The sequence below is a fragment of the Zootoca vivipara genome, chromosome 8, assembly GCF_963506605.1.
Source record: "Zootoca vivipara chromosome 8, rZooViv1.1, whole genome shotgun sequence".
Taxonomy (NCBI): domain Eukaryota; kingdom Metazoa; phylum Chordata; class Lepidosauria; order Squamata; family Lacertidae; genus Zootoca; species Zootoca vivipara.
In genome coordinates, this window is record NC_083283.1 from 53513328 (window position 1) to 53530672 (window position 17345).

General features: G+C 40.5%; 1 protein-coding gene across 1 annotated transcript in view; it reads right to left on the bottom strand.

Annotated features, from left to right (window-relative positions):
• NETO1 (neuropilin and tolloid like 1) overlaps positions 1–17345 on the bottom strand; it is a 105723-nt gene that overhangs the window by 72302 nt on the left and 16076 nt on the right. Inside the window, 1 exon segment of the mRNA XM_060278220.1 lies at positions 14171–14419. Within this exon segment, the coding sequence (XP_060134203.1) occupies positions 14171–14419 (249 nt within the window).

The window sequence follows — 17345 nt, forward strand, 5'->3', positions numbered from 1 at the left end:
AAATTAAGTATGTGCTTATATCTTCCCTGCTGAAATCAATGGCACTTATAAGTGCTTGCTTGGGCTGTGTCACAAAAAATAATCAAATAATTGGTCTGCAAACTTGTCAACTTTAATCATTTTTAGCTTGCTTGCAAAGGATTTAACAATCTGCTTAATTCATTTTTTTCCTTCCATATGGCAGCCAAATGGTACAAATTAAAACAAAAGAGGACTACTTGGTTGTCTGCTGGTGTTGGAATCATTATCAGCTGATTATGCCAGTGCTTGAAAGCTGTAATTTCTTTTCCCAGAAGGACAACAATATTCCTGCCCGCTTCTGTTGAGTTGCTGACCTGCACCATTGGTCTTGGAAGCAGAAAAACTGTATAGCCCTCTTCCCCACTTTCAGCCAATTTGATGATAACACTTCATCTGTGCTCATTGGAGGATGGATGGCTGACAATAGGAGCAAACTTTTTGTCTCAGCACACTGTGGGGAATGTTCAGTGGGTCCTCCTGAGCAGACGTGGCTTATGGATTGTCTGTGCTCTTCTCCTATCACATTGAACCAAGTACACTAAGGGACTAGTTGCTCACCATTCAGGGAAACACTTTTACTACTCAAACATTTTTACTACGCAAACAAAAAATGGACTACAGAAGTTTTCTTTATAATATGCCTGAAAGGTGTTATATTTGGCAGGTATTGTGAGGATTTTTTTTAAGGGTTTACAAAAGTGAACAGATTGTGTCATGGTGATCATTTGCTTGGGATTTGGCACAGGAACCATTCAGTGTCAATGGGCCAGAGTTCATCAGCTTGAAGGTATAGAAGCTGTCTGGTCCTTAGTATGTGATAGGCTAGGAGGAAGTTGTCCCTAGTACTTGCTCCAGGCTTGGGGCAAGGGAGGTAGAATCAAGAACTGATGTCGCAGGGGTAGATGTTATATACATGCCCATCTGTTAACAGGAATCAATGCTTGCCCTGGAGCAGGAATAACAACCAGCTATTGCATATCCATACCATGATACACAAGTTCAGTCCAGTTACATTTATTTTTATTGTAATATAGAGTTGCTAACTCACACCTGCATCCATGAAAGGGTTAAGGTGAGCCCTGAGCTCAAGTTACAAATGTGGGTGTGGCTTAGAAGGCTTCCTGCAATCTTTTGTTTCCCATTCTCTCCCCCCCCCCCACACACACCCTTCAAACATCCTGGAACAAGTGAAGAAGGAACTGTGTGGTTGCACGGCTCCCTGCAAGTGAACTGAACCTTTCTAAAATGAGATTTTAAAGCCTGCATCTTTGCTAACCAAAAGATTGTATGATCCTTTTTGTAATACTTTTTTAAAAAGTCATTTGGAATATTTTTTTCTGTTTTTTGTTTTTTTTTACTTCCAATGGATGGGTAGATGGGTGCTGTAATTTCTGGAAGCTCTGAGTAAGCCACGGGGCATGCTGATGTCATGGGGCGTGCTGACATCATGCAGCCCTGGGCCCCATCAATTGTGGGCGCAAGGTGGCACATGTGGAAGCTGGCATAAAACAAGCCAGTGTAAGTTAAGTCAGTATAAAGTTCCACCAGATCCAAGCTCTGTTCAGCAGCAGGCTACATCTAAGTCTTTCAGTATTTAAGTTACAACACCATTTTCGCTGAGTTAGCTAACAGCTGGGTTTCTGCTGAGTCAGGATGGGGGAGATCTGGTGGTGGATCTCTGGTTCAGCCAAGGATGAGGGAGTTAAACTAGCATAGTTTGGCTGCTCTGGGAAACTCATGTTCTAGCCAAAGATCCACTGGATCCTTGTTGTTGTTGTTGTTTAGTCATTTAGTCGTGTCCGACTCTTCATGACCCCATGGACCATAGCACACCAGGCACTCCTGTCTTGCACTGCCTCCCGCAGTTTGGTCAAACTCATGTTTGTAGCTTCAAGAACACTGTCCAACCATCTCGTCCTCTGTCGTCCCCTTCTCCTAGTGCCCTCCATCTTTCCCAACATCAGGGTCTTTTCCAGGGAGTCTTCTCTTCTCATAAGGTGGCCAAAGTATTGGAGCCTCAGCTTCATGATCTGTCCTTCCAGTGAGCACTCAGGGCTGATTTCCTTAAGAATGGATAGGTTTGATCTTCTTTGGCGATCAGCCTTCTTTGGCGATCAGCCTTCTTTATGGTCCAGCTCTCACTTCCATACATCACTACTGAGAAAACCATAGCTTTAACTATACAGACCTTTGTAGGCCAGGTGATGTCTCTGCTTTTTAAGATGCTGTCTAGGTTTGTCATTGCTTTTCTCCCAAGAAGCAGGCGTCTTTTAATTTTGTGACTGCTGTCACCATCTGCAGTGATCAAGGAGCCCAAGAAAGTAAAATCTCTCACTGCCTCCATTTCTTCTCCTTCTATTTACCAGGAGGTGATGGGACCAGTGGCCATGATCTTGGTTTTTTTTATGTTGAGCTTCAGACCATATTTTGCGCTCTTCTCTTTCACCCTCATTAAAAGGTTCTTTAATTCCTCCTCACTTTCTGCCATCAAGGTTGTATCATCTGCATACCTGAGGTTGTTGATATTTCTTCCGGCAATCTTAATTCTGGCTTGGGATTCATCTAGTCCAGCCTTTCGCATGATGAATTCTGCATATAAGTTAAATAAGCAGGGAGACAATATACAACCTTGTCGTACTCCTTTCCCAATTTTGAACCAATCAGTTGTTCCATATCCAGTTCTAACTGTAGCTTCTTGTCCCACATAGATCCTAACCCACTCATTTTGGTTGTTGATACAGGATTGCTCCCACAGTGCCTGTAAAGGTCGTCTCAGAAGACTACAGTGTTTGGTCGCAAGTAGATTCACTATCTGGGATAGCATAACCTACTATGAGACAATATTTTGTAGTATATGCCCAAACCTTCCCAGTAATACTGTGAGGGAATTACTGCTTCATTAAAATGGTACTTACTTCTCAATGACTTGGGACACAGCATGGACTGAACTATCTGTTAGTAGAACATCTAGTAGGGAAAATAAGATCCTCCCTTAAATTCCAAGGTGAAATGTCACACAGTTGACCATTTTTTTTCTGCAGAGATTTTTCCTTGCTTTGAAATATTCTTGGCTATCTTTGGAATGTCTTCAGAGTATCCTCCTGGATTAGTCATACTTTTTTGAAACAATTCTGTATGTGGAGGACTCTTTTTATCCTTAAAACAACCCAAGCATTCCTGCATTGCAGAAGTGAGCTAGTGTATAAATATTGACTATTTGGGAATAGGAATATTTTTCAGAATGCGCATCTCACTGAGAGCAATGCAATGCAGATGAACACCATCCATGCTTATATGTTAATTATCCCATTCTGAGCTGCACTGAGGCTTGTGTAAGTGTTGTGCATCAAAACTCTATTCCCCCTCCTCTTTTAACCTGATGTTTATTTCCCGGAAAGGAGACTACAGTACAGTTTTTAAAATTATACTGATTCCACCAAATGGTCACACATGACATCTGAAAAGTGTATCTATAATCTGTCTTTCCCAAATGGCTTAAGATTTTGCTATACTCTTCTTCTACTTCTTTTCGTATATTTATTACATTTTCTGTTTTACATTTTATAATATTCCTTTAAACAACCTTAAAATGTCAGTGACTTCCCTTCTTCTTTTTCTATGGTTCATTTTGCATATCAAAAATCCCTGCATATTTTACATAAACTAAGACCATTCAGTAATTCATTATTACATCCATCAAAATTTGTTTACACTGTTGAATTTATCTTAATGCTGCCAATGTTTTCAAATGTACACAATTTCCCCCCATATATTCAATAAAAATTTTCCAATCTTCTTTAAACGTATGTTCTTCTGGATTAAAAGCATTATGTGTGAAACATACATATTACTTCTAAGTCATCAGTACCCTCTAAGCATGAAATAGAAAGATTCCACAGAGAAATTTGCAATGATGCCAGGGGTCTGTCACTCAGGCAGTTGGCTGTTACTGGTCTAGGGAAACTCTCATCTTTTGGAGGCCATCATTTTGATTGACTGCTGTTGTTGATTTATATAGAAGTATCTTTAATACTCAAGCAGCAAAAACAAACCTATGCTTTTCTCAAGGGAAATCATAAAGCAGGAGAGCCACATATTTTTAAAGAGACCTCTAGCCTACTCTCCTGTGTGAAGTTAAAAATGGTCTAAGTACTACAAAAGGAAAAAGGTATCCACTTCCTTAACAAAGTATCCACTGAGCAACAGCCAAAAGAATTTGTAGAGTGTTAAAATTGTGTTAAAGAGAGATGTGCATGTCAATTAAAATGCTAGCAATGTATCAATAAAAGAAACAGATTTTCCCAGAACAGATGAGTGGAGATATGAACATGTTTATATTCCCTTCTCCAAAACAAATGACAGATTTAGAAGAGCAAATGAAGACAAAAATGCAAACATTTTAATTATGACAGATGTACAACAGCTAGCCTAAATGTGTAAGAACATCAAATAGCTCAGTATAAGGAAGAGTTGCATCCAGTATGACACAGTGATCATTGCATTCTCAGAAATATTAACCATTTTCATTATCTGGTATCATTCACCAAACATCCCAATCATCAAATTATTGGATTGGATCTCTTGGTCTGCAACAAATAAAAAACCGGCAGACATTTTCTTTTGATTTTATTTTATTCTGCAGCTGTTTTGAAAGTCCATTATCAACATTTCTCTTAGATTTTCAGTACATTTGTTTATGCAACAGCAGGATTAGTCTTAATCTCAAGGCAGTGTCCAGTATTATTGGGACAGTGTACATTATTAATCATTATCATGAATGGTGGATTCTCTGTTTTTATTGATGTATTTAATTGCATTGTTGTTTATATGTATATATTTTTCTTTTTGAATATTATTGTGCTTTATGTAAATGAATTAGAGAGTTTACATCTCAAGCATTATACAAATATTTTTAATAAATAAATGAAGTGCATACATTGCAACTTTGGCATGGGTCAAAAGTTGCAATGTATGCACTTCATTTATTTCTTCAAAAAGAAATTGTTATGCACCAGTTGGAGCCACTTACAATGGCAAGTAAAAGTTCATGTGACCTTTGAATCAACCCTATGTAGTATCCCATACATTCCTTGTCATATGAAAGATCAGATGAAATATGCTCCCCAAAATGGAGAAGAATCATATCCCTATAATCCTATGACATTTGAAAGGGAGGGGGGGGGGGACACCACCCAGCTGCAGTAACTAATACCGCAACCTGGCCAAGTTTGCTTGTAATAGCTCTCTTTATTTCAGTGTAATTTGCTTCCAGTTAACTGTCCATAGGACTGCAATCTAAATGCAAGAGTTTCAAAATACAGACTGCAGCAATGCAAATATTCAGATTTGATATAGTTAACATAGAAGTACCTCTGATTTAGGAAACTTGATAGACCCTGCATACATTAAGTGAGAAACAAAAGGGATAAACTTGGCTCATTTTTATAAGCACCATGGGTGACATTCATTACTGTGCATTTCTAGTCCCATGCGGTCCTTGGGGCCGGCCCTCAAGAGAAGATTTTGGGGCATGGGATGGAGGGCTATAAGGGACCAGGAAAGAGAAGTGCCACTGTGAATACAGAAATATGTTGTGCAATTGGGTAAGTGTCATTGGCTCTCACCCAATGAGCATTCTCAATGAACTTTCCTGTATATGCATGGGTTCCAGATACCATTTTAGTGTGCAGAGCAATTCCTGTGGTTCGGTCTGAGCACCTCTGGCACAAAAGCTCTCTGTTAATGCTAATGCTCACAAATTAAAACAATAAATTAATTATTGTTTAATAATTAATAAAAAATAAATAAATAAACAATAAATAAATTAAAACAACCTGGCCAGAGTGAGAGGGCCAGGGGGAGCTGTGTGTTTGTTTGTTTGTTTGTGTGTGTGTGTGTGTGTGTGTTTCTGTTTTTCTGTTTTTCTGTTTCTCTCTCTCTCTCTCTCTCTCTCTCTCTCTGTGTGTGTGTGTGTGTTGTCACCCAATAAGTAAGTAACTCAGTAAGGTTAGAAGTTCATTTAGACCCACTAAAGTCATTTCCCCTTCTTTCATGTGAAACCATTTTTTAATCTGAAATTTAGCAAGAACTTCAATGTAATGGAAGAAACAGGGGGGAAAGAGTATGTAGTTACATCAGTCCCAGTGTTAGTTATTTATTTTTAAAACCCTTAATAAATAAATATGCACAAAAAACAATATGGTTATCACACAAGCCACATACAGAGAATATTAGGAAAATGCAGCAAAAGAAGCAAAAGGCTTCAAATATAGAAATAATCAGGGCACAACAGAAAGGTGTGTGTGTGTATCTGTGCATAAATTAAAGGTCCTGATCCTATTACTAGAGCCAATCTGGTCCAGGAGCATCTACGGAAGAAAACAAGGATTCTAGTACAATAGTACAATTTGTGGCATTTTGTCAGTGGTAGGCTGATCTCAGATATTCTAAAGCATAAACAGATGCCATTTTGCCCCTAATACATCACATGGGGGCCCCATCATGCAGCACCCATTGACCTATAACATTAAGCCGGGATAATGCAGTGATAACTTTTCTGTAGCAAGTGCCAAAGTCAGGGGAAGGATGACCTGGCAGAAATGATAACTGTAGCATGTGTCAGGCACTGGGTGTTGTGACATCAGAACAAGCTGCTCCTTACTACATGTGCAAATATGAGTTAAATATGTAATATGTCTCACCTTCAGAATATTATAATTCAGACCCATAGAAATGCAACACACATTTGCAAAGGTAATGAATATTCCATGGATGAATTACAAAACAAAACAAAAGTCCTATAATCACAGTCTTACTTTTCTTATTACTCAGAGGAACATTACCATGAAGGTTCAACTCCAAAAAGGTTTGGATGAGGTCAAATGAATTTATTCTGCACTCCCAAAGCTATAAGGCATCTAGAATAGATTCTGCAATGCACTCCATGTGTTATGTACTGAGCTGAATCCTAGAACAAGAGGATCCAGAATGCAGCAGTCTGATTGGTCCACAGGAGCCACCCAATCCAGCTCCATGTGGAAGTGAATCAGCAACCTGATTGGCCTGCAGGAGCAGCCAATCAGCCTGCTGGCAGAAGTGAATCCACAACCTGATTGGCCTTCAGGTGTAGCCCTGAAGTAGCCAATCACGCACGGCCCATTGTGTAAATAATGTATATAAGCAGATGTTTTGGGGAAAGAGCCATTCTTCTCTTCTTTTCCTTTGCTACTACAAGCTGAATAAAGAGCATGAAATTCACTCTTGACTCCGAGTATATTTCACCATGCATACACAAAAGGTGCACACAATGTCACTGCTCCCTTGATTCAGCAGAGGGCATGGAACACCTCAACAGGGCATGGCAATTTAGTAGTGACATCGTGACCTACCTGGGATAGAAGCCTTAGCCTAGGGATGGTGCAAACCCAGACACTAGTAAGTGTATTAAATGGCCTGGTGAGTTCCCTGAATAATGATGCAAATTGGGGTGATTCAAGTCAGACTTTCCTGAATCAGATCATAACATTAACAAGATGTGTTGAGCTGTATCAGGGAGTTCCACACCTTCTGAGTAGCTCTGTTTACAAAAAGCTAAAAACCTTTTTTTCCTCTTTTGTTACGAGAAAAGAAACTAAGATTCAGAAATAAACCTTGTTACAACTTCTCTGTCTTCAAATGCCTGACTTGAACTTGCTGGTGTTAAAGTGGGCGGAAATGCAATCACAGGAAAAGGCAGGCTTGACACAATACCTTCCTTCCTTCCTTCCTTCCTTCCTTCCTTCCTTCCTTCCTTCCTTCCTTCCTTCCTTCCTTCCTTTTACTTACTTAAATATTGCTGTCCAGTTATGTTTGTAATTTCAGATAAGGTCAGTTATTTCCAAAACTACAGTTCAAAATTAATTTGTGCACTTATTTGTTCACATTCTTACAGTTTACATATTATCTCATTGTTGTTCAAACATTACAAGTTTTGGGTTTAGAGCCAAAAGGATCACAATATTGACACTGATCCTAAGATGAAAAATTTGAAGGTCCAAAGCTGAAAATCTCTAGAATTTCTTAAATGCTCTGCAAATCCTCGGGAGCCTACATGTTTGCTTATATTCCTATGATTTCCTAGCAGTTAAGCCTCCTGTTGTTCATATGTTCCACATATCTTTTCATTTCTGATGAGAGGCAATATAGTTGACTGTACAGTATGCTGACATTCACATCAATGAAGCCAAAGAGAAACACAGATGGTTTCCACCAACTGATGGAATTGAGAATAATAATGTGCCATCTAAGGCCACAGCCTTGCAGATTCCAAGAGGGAGAAACAAAGATAAAAAGAAACCTGATTATTCCAGATGAATAAGAGTGATCAGCTTAGAGCATAGCCTCACTCTGTCTGGATCTCCACTGTCTGCTGCATTACAAAATTGACTCACTGCAGAAAATGGCTCTGAGCAACAGATGCCTTCAAACCATCTGTCTGTGTAGACAGAAGAAAACTGCATTCCATGCCATTCGGAGGGAAATTATTGCAACAAGACTTTACAAAATGCTTACACCAGTGGGCCACCTTCCCAAAGTAGAGGTGACTTCAACAAATAACCCATCAACATCATTTCCTCTAATACTTCCAGGCAGGGCAAATGCTAAAGTATTAGCAAAATAAAATGCATGCACTGTACAATGTCTGGCATCAAGCTAATCCAGATCAGAATCAGTCTAAAATATCTATCCACATCATACGAGCCTGGCATCAATGAAAATAAGAAGTAATTATCAGTTTCCACACAGGCATATGGATCATTTCACAAATTTACTAGGCTCGTATTCCAATGGCATACCCATCCCCTGTTGCACTTGGTGGAGAGTGGTGGAGCACTGATTACCTGACTGTCTGTCACCATTGTTGCTGTGGCATACCAGAAGGGTGAAGGGGAAGGCTGAATCAAATGTAAGGATGGTGGAGAGCAAACACACTAGCAGAACAGTAACTCACCCTTCCCAGTATGCCATAGGGACAATGCTGACAAGAGGTCGGATAAGCAACAGCACCCCACCAACTGGTACTGTCTGCCCGTCTCTCCCCTCCACGCAAAATGTGAATTTCATATATGGAGGCCCAAACATTTGGTGATACTATTTGGGCAAATTTTCTCCCACAAAAAGTAGGGTGAAATCCAAAATATACAGTACCAGTTGTTTCACATCATATCCCAAGTCTATTTCAGAACCTGTTGTGCCCGCAATGATGTAACTAAACACAGCCCACTCACCCACCCATTTGCTTGCTTGCCTTCTACCAAGTCCTTTCTCATTTTCACTGGCCTTTAATTTGCTTTGGGAGCAATGATAAGAGGGAAGAGGGAAGTCTCCCCCGCCCTCGTTCCCGTGGCTGCATGCCAAATTCAATTAACTCCTGGTAATAAGGTTTTTCAAGTGTTATTGATATGCATAATTTCTTACAGTAGCTCCATAGCCATTGTGCCGCATTCCCAACATTGGTGTCCCTGCTGCTTACCTGGACAGGGTAGGTGACGGAAAAGGTGCACCATCTGGGTGCATGAGTGGCAATGGTCCCACTGGTGCAACCACATACTCATGACCTTGTCACTCCAATGTCAAGAGGGCAGCTCTGCACCACTGCACACACCACTACTGATTTCTCAGCACTCTCTGCACGTGGCACACAGCCATTGCAGCATGGCAATGTATTAGAAAGAAGGAGAGAGACTGATTCCCCTTCACTTTCTCTGCTGTCAGTGTGTTTGTTGTGTGTGATTGTATAGGAGGAAGGCAGCAACAGTTTAAATTCCTCTCTGTTTCAGATTTAAATAAGGGCTGAAAAAGAATGATCAGGGTTGAAATACTTGCTTCATATTGAAGTGAGCATGCAAGTCTACCTATATGCACCTTCTGAGCTGTGCTCCAATAATATTTGGATCAATCACTAGTTCTGTCTTGCAGTTCTTTAACCTTTTTTTGTACATAAACTGCTGGCAAGTAGCTATCATGGAAGAACTAACTACTTGTATAAAGAGATCATTTACTTGTGCTGTGTAAGCCAAAATAAAGTTCACATCTAGAGAGACAATTCAGCAGATAGTCCCTGAAACCATTTTTAAGGACATATAAGCATTTAAATTGTAATTGCAGGCAGATCACGAGTATCTGGGGATTTAAGGAGAAACTTATACAGCACCTAGAAATGGAAAAATGCAAAAGACTGAATGAAAACACTCACCCAAAATGCAGAAGTTTAAGTCATAGCCTAACTTAAAGCGTTTACAATGAATCTTCCGCTCTGTGAAGGGACTGAGGCTGCTTTAATCAAATATTACTGTGTGCATTCATACTACACACCTTTATAAACACAAGGAGTCCCATAATTTTGTTTCTATGCTCCTGCTACTTATACATTGACTTTTAGTTTCAACTCACTCACTTGGAAACAAAGAAAACCAAATGTGTTGCCCCACCTAGTTACTGACTACAGCTGGATCTACTTTCCACCCATAGACTCGGTGGCTATGGTTCTTGTGCACCTTATAAAGAGTTTGATCCACCACAGCTTTTCCTATAAGAACTGGTATGCATGCCTTCAAAACAGTGCAGAACTGCTCCTGTTCAACCCAATCTTTGATCCATCCCACTATTAGGTATCCTTCCTACTTCAGGCTTCTGCCCCAAGGTCAGTGGGGGGACAGTTGCCCTTGAGAAGGAGAAGGTGGTGGTAACTGAAGGTGTAGGGAGTGTCCTTCCTGGCAAGAAATAAGTCAGGGAAATGGGATTTGTACCATACAGCCCCATGATCCCTGGAAGGAAATAATGTTCCTGAGCATGTTATAAGCATCTTTGCCAGTCAAGGCCTACTATTTTGTCTCTATCAACTCTTCCTTACCACCAATAACCCCTCACCCTTCTCAGTGATAATTCCCCACAGGGTTGTCCTCTTTTTCTAGGACATATGCTCTTTTTCATGGGTATGTAAAATGAGAGTTGCCTCAGCGACCCATAGTTAAAAGTAGAAGTCGACAAATGTGTCCTCTTTTTTGCTTTTCAAAATATGGCAACCCTATGGGGCAGAGTTAGCTAGCAGTGTTAGGCAAGCCACATTATGAACTCCATCCAGTTTCAGAATGGTATGGACCCAACTCATAATGGGGGGGAAGCTTTCTTATGAATTTCTCAACTCTGAATTCACTTGTGTGCAAAAACTGGACATACTTTTCAGAGAACCCTAATTCTGATGGAGCCTGCCAAACTGGAGTGCTAAACAGAGTTGCCTTAGATGCAGCTGGATTTGGCAACCTGTAGTGCCAATGCAGAGGCACATTCAGTTGCCACTAATTACTATTGCTATGAGGTAATAATAATAATAATAATAATAATAATAATAATAATAATAATAATAATTTATTATTATTTATACCCCGCCCATCTGGCTGGGTTTCCCCAGCCACTCTGGGCGACTTCCAACCGAATATTAAAAACAGTACAGCATCAAACATTAAAAACTTCCCTAAACAGGGCCGCCTTCAGTTGTCTTCTAAAAGTAAAATAGTTACTTATTGCCTTGGCATCTGTTGGGAGGGCGTTCCACAGGGCAGGTGCCACTACTGAGAAGGCCCTCTGTCTGGTTCCCTGCAACTTGACTTCTCGCAACGAGGGAACCGCCAGAAGGCCCTCGGTGCTGGATCTCAGTGTCCGTGCTGAATGGTGGGGGTAGAGACACTCCTTCAGGTATACATGACCGAGGCCGTTTAGGGCTTTAAAGGTCAGTACCAACACTTTGAATAGTGCTCGGAAATGTACTGGGAGCCAGTGTAGCTCTCTCAGGACTGGTGTTATGTGGTCCCGGCAGCCACTCCCAGTCACTAGTCTAGCTGCCGCATTCTGGATTAATTGCAGTTTCCGGGTCACCTTCAAAAGTAGCCCCACGTAGAGCGCATTGCAGTAGTCCAAGCGGGAGATAACTAGAGCATGCACCACTCTGGCGAGACAGTCTGCGGGCAGGTAGGGTCTCAGCCTGCGTACCAGATGGAGCTGGTAGACAGCCACCCTGGACACAGAATTAACCTGTGCCTCCATGGACAGCTGTGAGTCCAAAATGACTCCCAGGCTGCGCACCTGGTCCTTCAGGGGCACAGTTACCCCATTCAGGACCAGGGAGTCCTCCACACCTGCCCGCCTCCTGTCCCCCACAAACAGCACTACTGTCTTGTCAGGATTCAACCTCAATCTGTTAGCCGCCATCCATCCTCCAACTGCCTCCAGGCACTCACACAGGTCCTTCACCACCTTCACTGGTTCTGATTTAAAAGAAAGGTAGAGCTGGGTGTCATCTGCATACTGATGAACACCCAGCCCAAACCCCCTGATGATCTCTCTCCCAGTGGCTTCCTATAGATATCCTTTTCAATCCCTACTGAGATGCAGGTTGTTGGGTTGATTAATAAGAAAGGGACTTGAAAGGTCTAAATGAATGATGCTCAGTCAAGTAAAGATACATAATTAAGATCAGGTATCTTTTAACACCCTAATAAATTAGGTACACTTAAACATACAAGTCATGAAGGCAGCATGTGTGGACAGTTGAAAAATACCTAAGTACAGACCTGATATTAGTGGCAGGAGCTATACATTAAATAACTAAAAGGACTTATAAAATAGCACAAATAATCAAAAGCATATCCCTCTCAGAACAAATAATATTAGGCCCCACTTATTCCTCCATAAATCTACAAAACCTACTGAATGCAATTCAATTCTTTGAAAGTTGCTCGACTGCAGTCTGATTGCATGCACAAATTAAAATAAACTTTAAAATATATATAATGAGATGGGGAAATACTTCAATACTAAACATGACTGCAAATCTCCATTTTAGCCTCACAAATTAAACCAGATGATTTGACAAAAGGCATAATTGGACCACAGCAATTAAGATTAGGAAAATCTTTCATGGAGGCACTTAATTGAATGCATGCTATTCTTTGGATCTGAGAATCCTTTGGCAAAACATTTTGCTTTAATAGACAGAGAGGGGGAAATTACTCCAGTAGATTCTGCCTTTATAAAAGGCAATGTTCAAAGGAAATAGGAACAGCATAAGTAGCAATCCAAAATATTTTTACTAGTAATGTTCAAATGCTATTCTGTTGAAATCATTTTAAAACAAACTAATGACATATTTCCACTTTTGTTGTATGGAGTGCATTAGTGCACTTATTCTACTATTAGAGATCAACAGCATAAAGGCATTAGGTAAATTCTAATAAGCCTACCAATAATCCATTCACCAAGTGACTAAGCTTATTGTGTGCAACTTCCATCCTTCTAGCACACAATAAAGATGCTATTACGGAGAGAGCCAACATGTGGTGAAAAGTTTGAACCAACTTGGCTATTGTGTGATCATAATATTCCCTGCATGAAAAATATAGTTACATTACCCAACATTTTCATCATTCAAGGAAGATGATTACAGCTTTTTCAACCATTATAAGCCACTGTATAGCAATAAACAGAAATGCTGTGTTTTTAAAAATGCACTGTAGAAAGCTAAGATTAAATTCAGAAAAAGCACTGTTTTCTGTTTTTTTTAAAAAAAGGAAAGGAGAACACCCATCTTTCTATTTCCATTAAAACTATCTGTTTAAGTTATATCTCTCTACTTTGCCCAATTCGTTGGCCAATGCACATATTGTTAGCCCAAGTGTGGTTTGTTTGAAAGTGCACCCAACAAAGTGACCACAGTCTCTTTTTTTTACCAACAAGCTACAAGTGAGGTTGTGGTTTGTTACCGTATTAGTTTATGAATCATCACTTGTTTTTAACTATGGTTTTGCATTATGCGTAAACACAACACCCTTTTTCAATCATGCTTTGGCCACCGCACCCCAGACACTTGCCAAGGTACAAATGTACAAAGGCAAGAGCAACTGGAAAACAAACTAAGCTTTGGAGAAACGACCCATGGCTTGTTTGCTTGTCTGTGAGATAGTTCACAGTTTGCCGAGCAAACCATGGCTTTATGTTATGCCTGAATACAGCTACTGCATTAATATTAAAACCATGTTGTGTCATTATATCACCAAATTCCACTCGGTATAAATACCAAAATATTTCCTCCAAAATAATTAGAGGTTATACTCACCAGGTGTAAAATTGTATCGTGCAGAAAATCCCAAAGATTCAAGTTCACCATCAGCAAAAAATTTAATCCACAGGAATCTACCACTGGATTTTATTTTGGGTGGGTTTTGTTGTCCACAGAAACGACCAATTATTGGGGAAAATCCAAAAGGTCCATCCCGCACTTCAATATGATCAAATTTACACTCCCACGAAGGCTCTATGGAATATTTTTCATCAAAGTGTAACTCAATACACTGTCTTGGGGCAGCTGAAATTTAAAATTAAAACAAAACCATTAGTTTTATAGTCCATGTTTGCTTTCAAGTGCAGAGTTTGTAACTTAGTTTATGGTTAGAAGCAACCATGTTGTAGGCAAAATATATTTCACATTATTAATTTGGAGGATCTGTTGAGTTTCCTATGAAACTCTATTTTGTTTTTGTTTGTTTTGTTTTTTAAAACCCTACTGGATTTTATGTTCTGGGACAACACTTGTCATCTTATAATACGACCATGAGGAAACTAAGAACCTAAATCTTTGTGTACCCAAAGCTTTCTGTTCATGACCCTGTGCTTGCTTGACCTCTTCTCACAACAGCAGAGCAACTTTTCTAGCGAGCTTTGGCAAAGCAGGGGAGAGGCACCTGCTATAGGAAGCGGTCCTCAGAATTCCTGGTAAAGGTGAATGGAACTCTAAGCATAACCCTGGACAATGATTCTACAGTTGTTGGCATCCACCAGTCTCAAGAGAAAATGGAGTGTGCCTCCGGGGATGAAGTCAAACTGAAGCATTTCCAGCACTGAAGTGACATCCCCAAGCCTCAAGCCTGGGCAGTGTTTATGTAGGTCCTGAGCTCCTCAGATAACAAGGCCCACCTCTTGGCCTTGCTGATGTGGTCCAAAGGAAAGCAGAGAAATGCATTTGGCACCAGCTTGGCTTCAGGAGTTGTGAGAAGGAGATGTGCAAGGCACCATCCAACTGTCTTAGGGACTCCACTCTGGATTTGTGTAGGGTTTACTGCCTAGACTTTCTTCTCTCAAAGATATCCTGAAAGGCAGCGGAGGTTTAGGATCAGAGTTTTCCTTTTCCTAGATGGGCTACCATCTCAGGTTGATGAGTCCCATCTGCCTCTATAGTAGGGGTACTAATAAGGAATAAGGGCAATGCTCATATATGAAGGCCTAGTCCTTCATTCTATTTAGCAAAAGACACGAGATTTCTCCCAGTTATGGAAAAGTGTTGCCCTGTTGAGCGTTGGTAGGATTTTCCAAGATCCAGGGTCCTTTAAAATTTATTTGAATTTTTTCCAATCCTTTAATCACTTTCATTCATAGAAACAGCTTCACCATTCATAAAAAAACTGAGGGTACTCCACTCCATTCATGTACAGTATACTCCTTTTAAAAGTTCAAAGAGCAACAGTTCATTTCTTTGTATCCAACAAAGAGATGGTTTGCTAATAAGTAACTAAGTGCAGTTTAAAAAGTAGGAACGGACTGATGTGTCTCAGAATGTCTTTAATCCCATTCACAAACCTATACTGCAGAATCTGTCCTTCAAAAGACGGAAATTGACTTCCTTTTTAAATTCCGTCTTTGCCAAATTCAATTTTAATCCAAGAATTTAATGTTTTTAAAGTCCAATAATCTTGGCAATAAATACCTTATTTACAAAGTCTGCTGCTTCAGGTGGCGATTTATGGTTTCGGATTTTTAAACTGCGCTGGAGCCACAGGCAGACTCAAGCCGCTTCTCTCGCCGCCGCCGCCCCCCGCTCGCTGCCAATGCAGCGACGAGGCTCCACAAGCGCAGCAAGTCTCTTCTAGCCCGGCTGGTCCCCTCAAGACCCCACTTGTTCGTGGGGCTTTTTAGGGGGTGTCTAACCCTGGCACGCACCCCTATCGCTTAGAAATCCCAGCAGCAGTCATCTCTTAATCGGACGACCCGCTCCGTACCGCGGGTCAATCCAGAAGCTCAGATGTTTAACACTTCTGGATCCAGGGAGGTCTTCCTGAGGAAGGGGCATACCACCACCTCCTTCGAGGTAAATGATACTGACGTTAGCAAAATGAATTAAGATACTGAAGCACTAATTAATTATACACATTATGTAAATGTTTCACTTTAACTCCTGGAGTTGTTCAGGTTCATCTTCTATCTTTAACAACTACATTAACACCAGAACCCTACACGTGTCTTCTCAGAAGTAAGCCCTATTAAGTGAATCCAAAGTTAGTGTAAGTTGGACTACAGCCCACGAGGCTTTAAAAAAATACAAATTAATATATTACAGATTTTAACCCCTACATTTTATGGTTCCCCTGTAGGAATGTTTAAACTATACAGCCATTCACCTCATAGTCATGCTTTGGATTAACAAAATAGATTGAGCTCCGGAGAAGCACTGTGTGATGGCTCAAATGATTATTTAAGAGCTTCCTTCCTATGCCCTTTGCCAGAGAATGGGGTCACGTGACAAATTAAAAACAAGAAACAGAATTAAATTCCCTGTTTTAGAAAACTTTATCTCTTCATCGCCTAAATCTAAAATAAAAGTTATCTTGCCAGAAAATCCAACCGAAGTCGCTTTTCCAACAAAATGTGATTGAGCTAAGTATCCTTTTCTTTTCAGATGATTTTTGACTATTTGTTTCCTGGTCTTCATTTTTTACTTCTATTTCAATCTTCTGGTGTGCATGAAGATGGATCCACAAGACAATACTTCAGGTTTTGTTGTTTTTAGTTCAGGCTCAGAAGCAGACTTATTTGAGGTCCCATATTAGGAAAATTCTAACACAGCATAGATTTTGCACAGATTATCTGTAAATTGTCATATGCCAAAAAGTGGTCACTTTTTAAAGACCTTGGAGTGCAAAATACATGTGTGGTATTCTACGGTAGACACAAATACAAAAATCACAGTTGATTCTAATCCTGTTGCCATACGTTTCCGAGCACAATTCAAAGTGTTGGTGCTGACCTTTAAAGCCCTAAACGGCCTCGGTCTAGTATACCTGAAGGAGCGTCCCCACCCCCATTGTTCTGCCCAGACACTGAGGTCCAGTGCCGAGGGCCTTCTGGCGGTTCCCTCACTGCGAGAAGCAAAGCTACAGGGAACCAGGCAGAAGGCCTTCTAGGTAGTGGCACCCGCCCTGTGGAACACCCTCCCATCAGAGGTCAGATTGATAAACAGC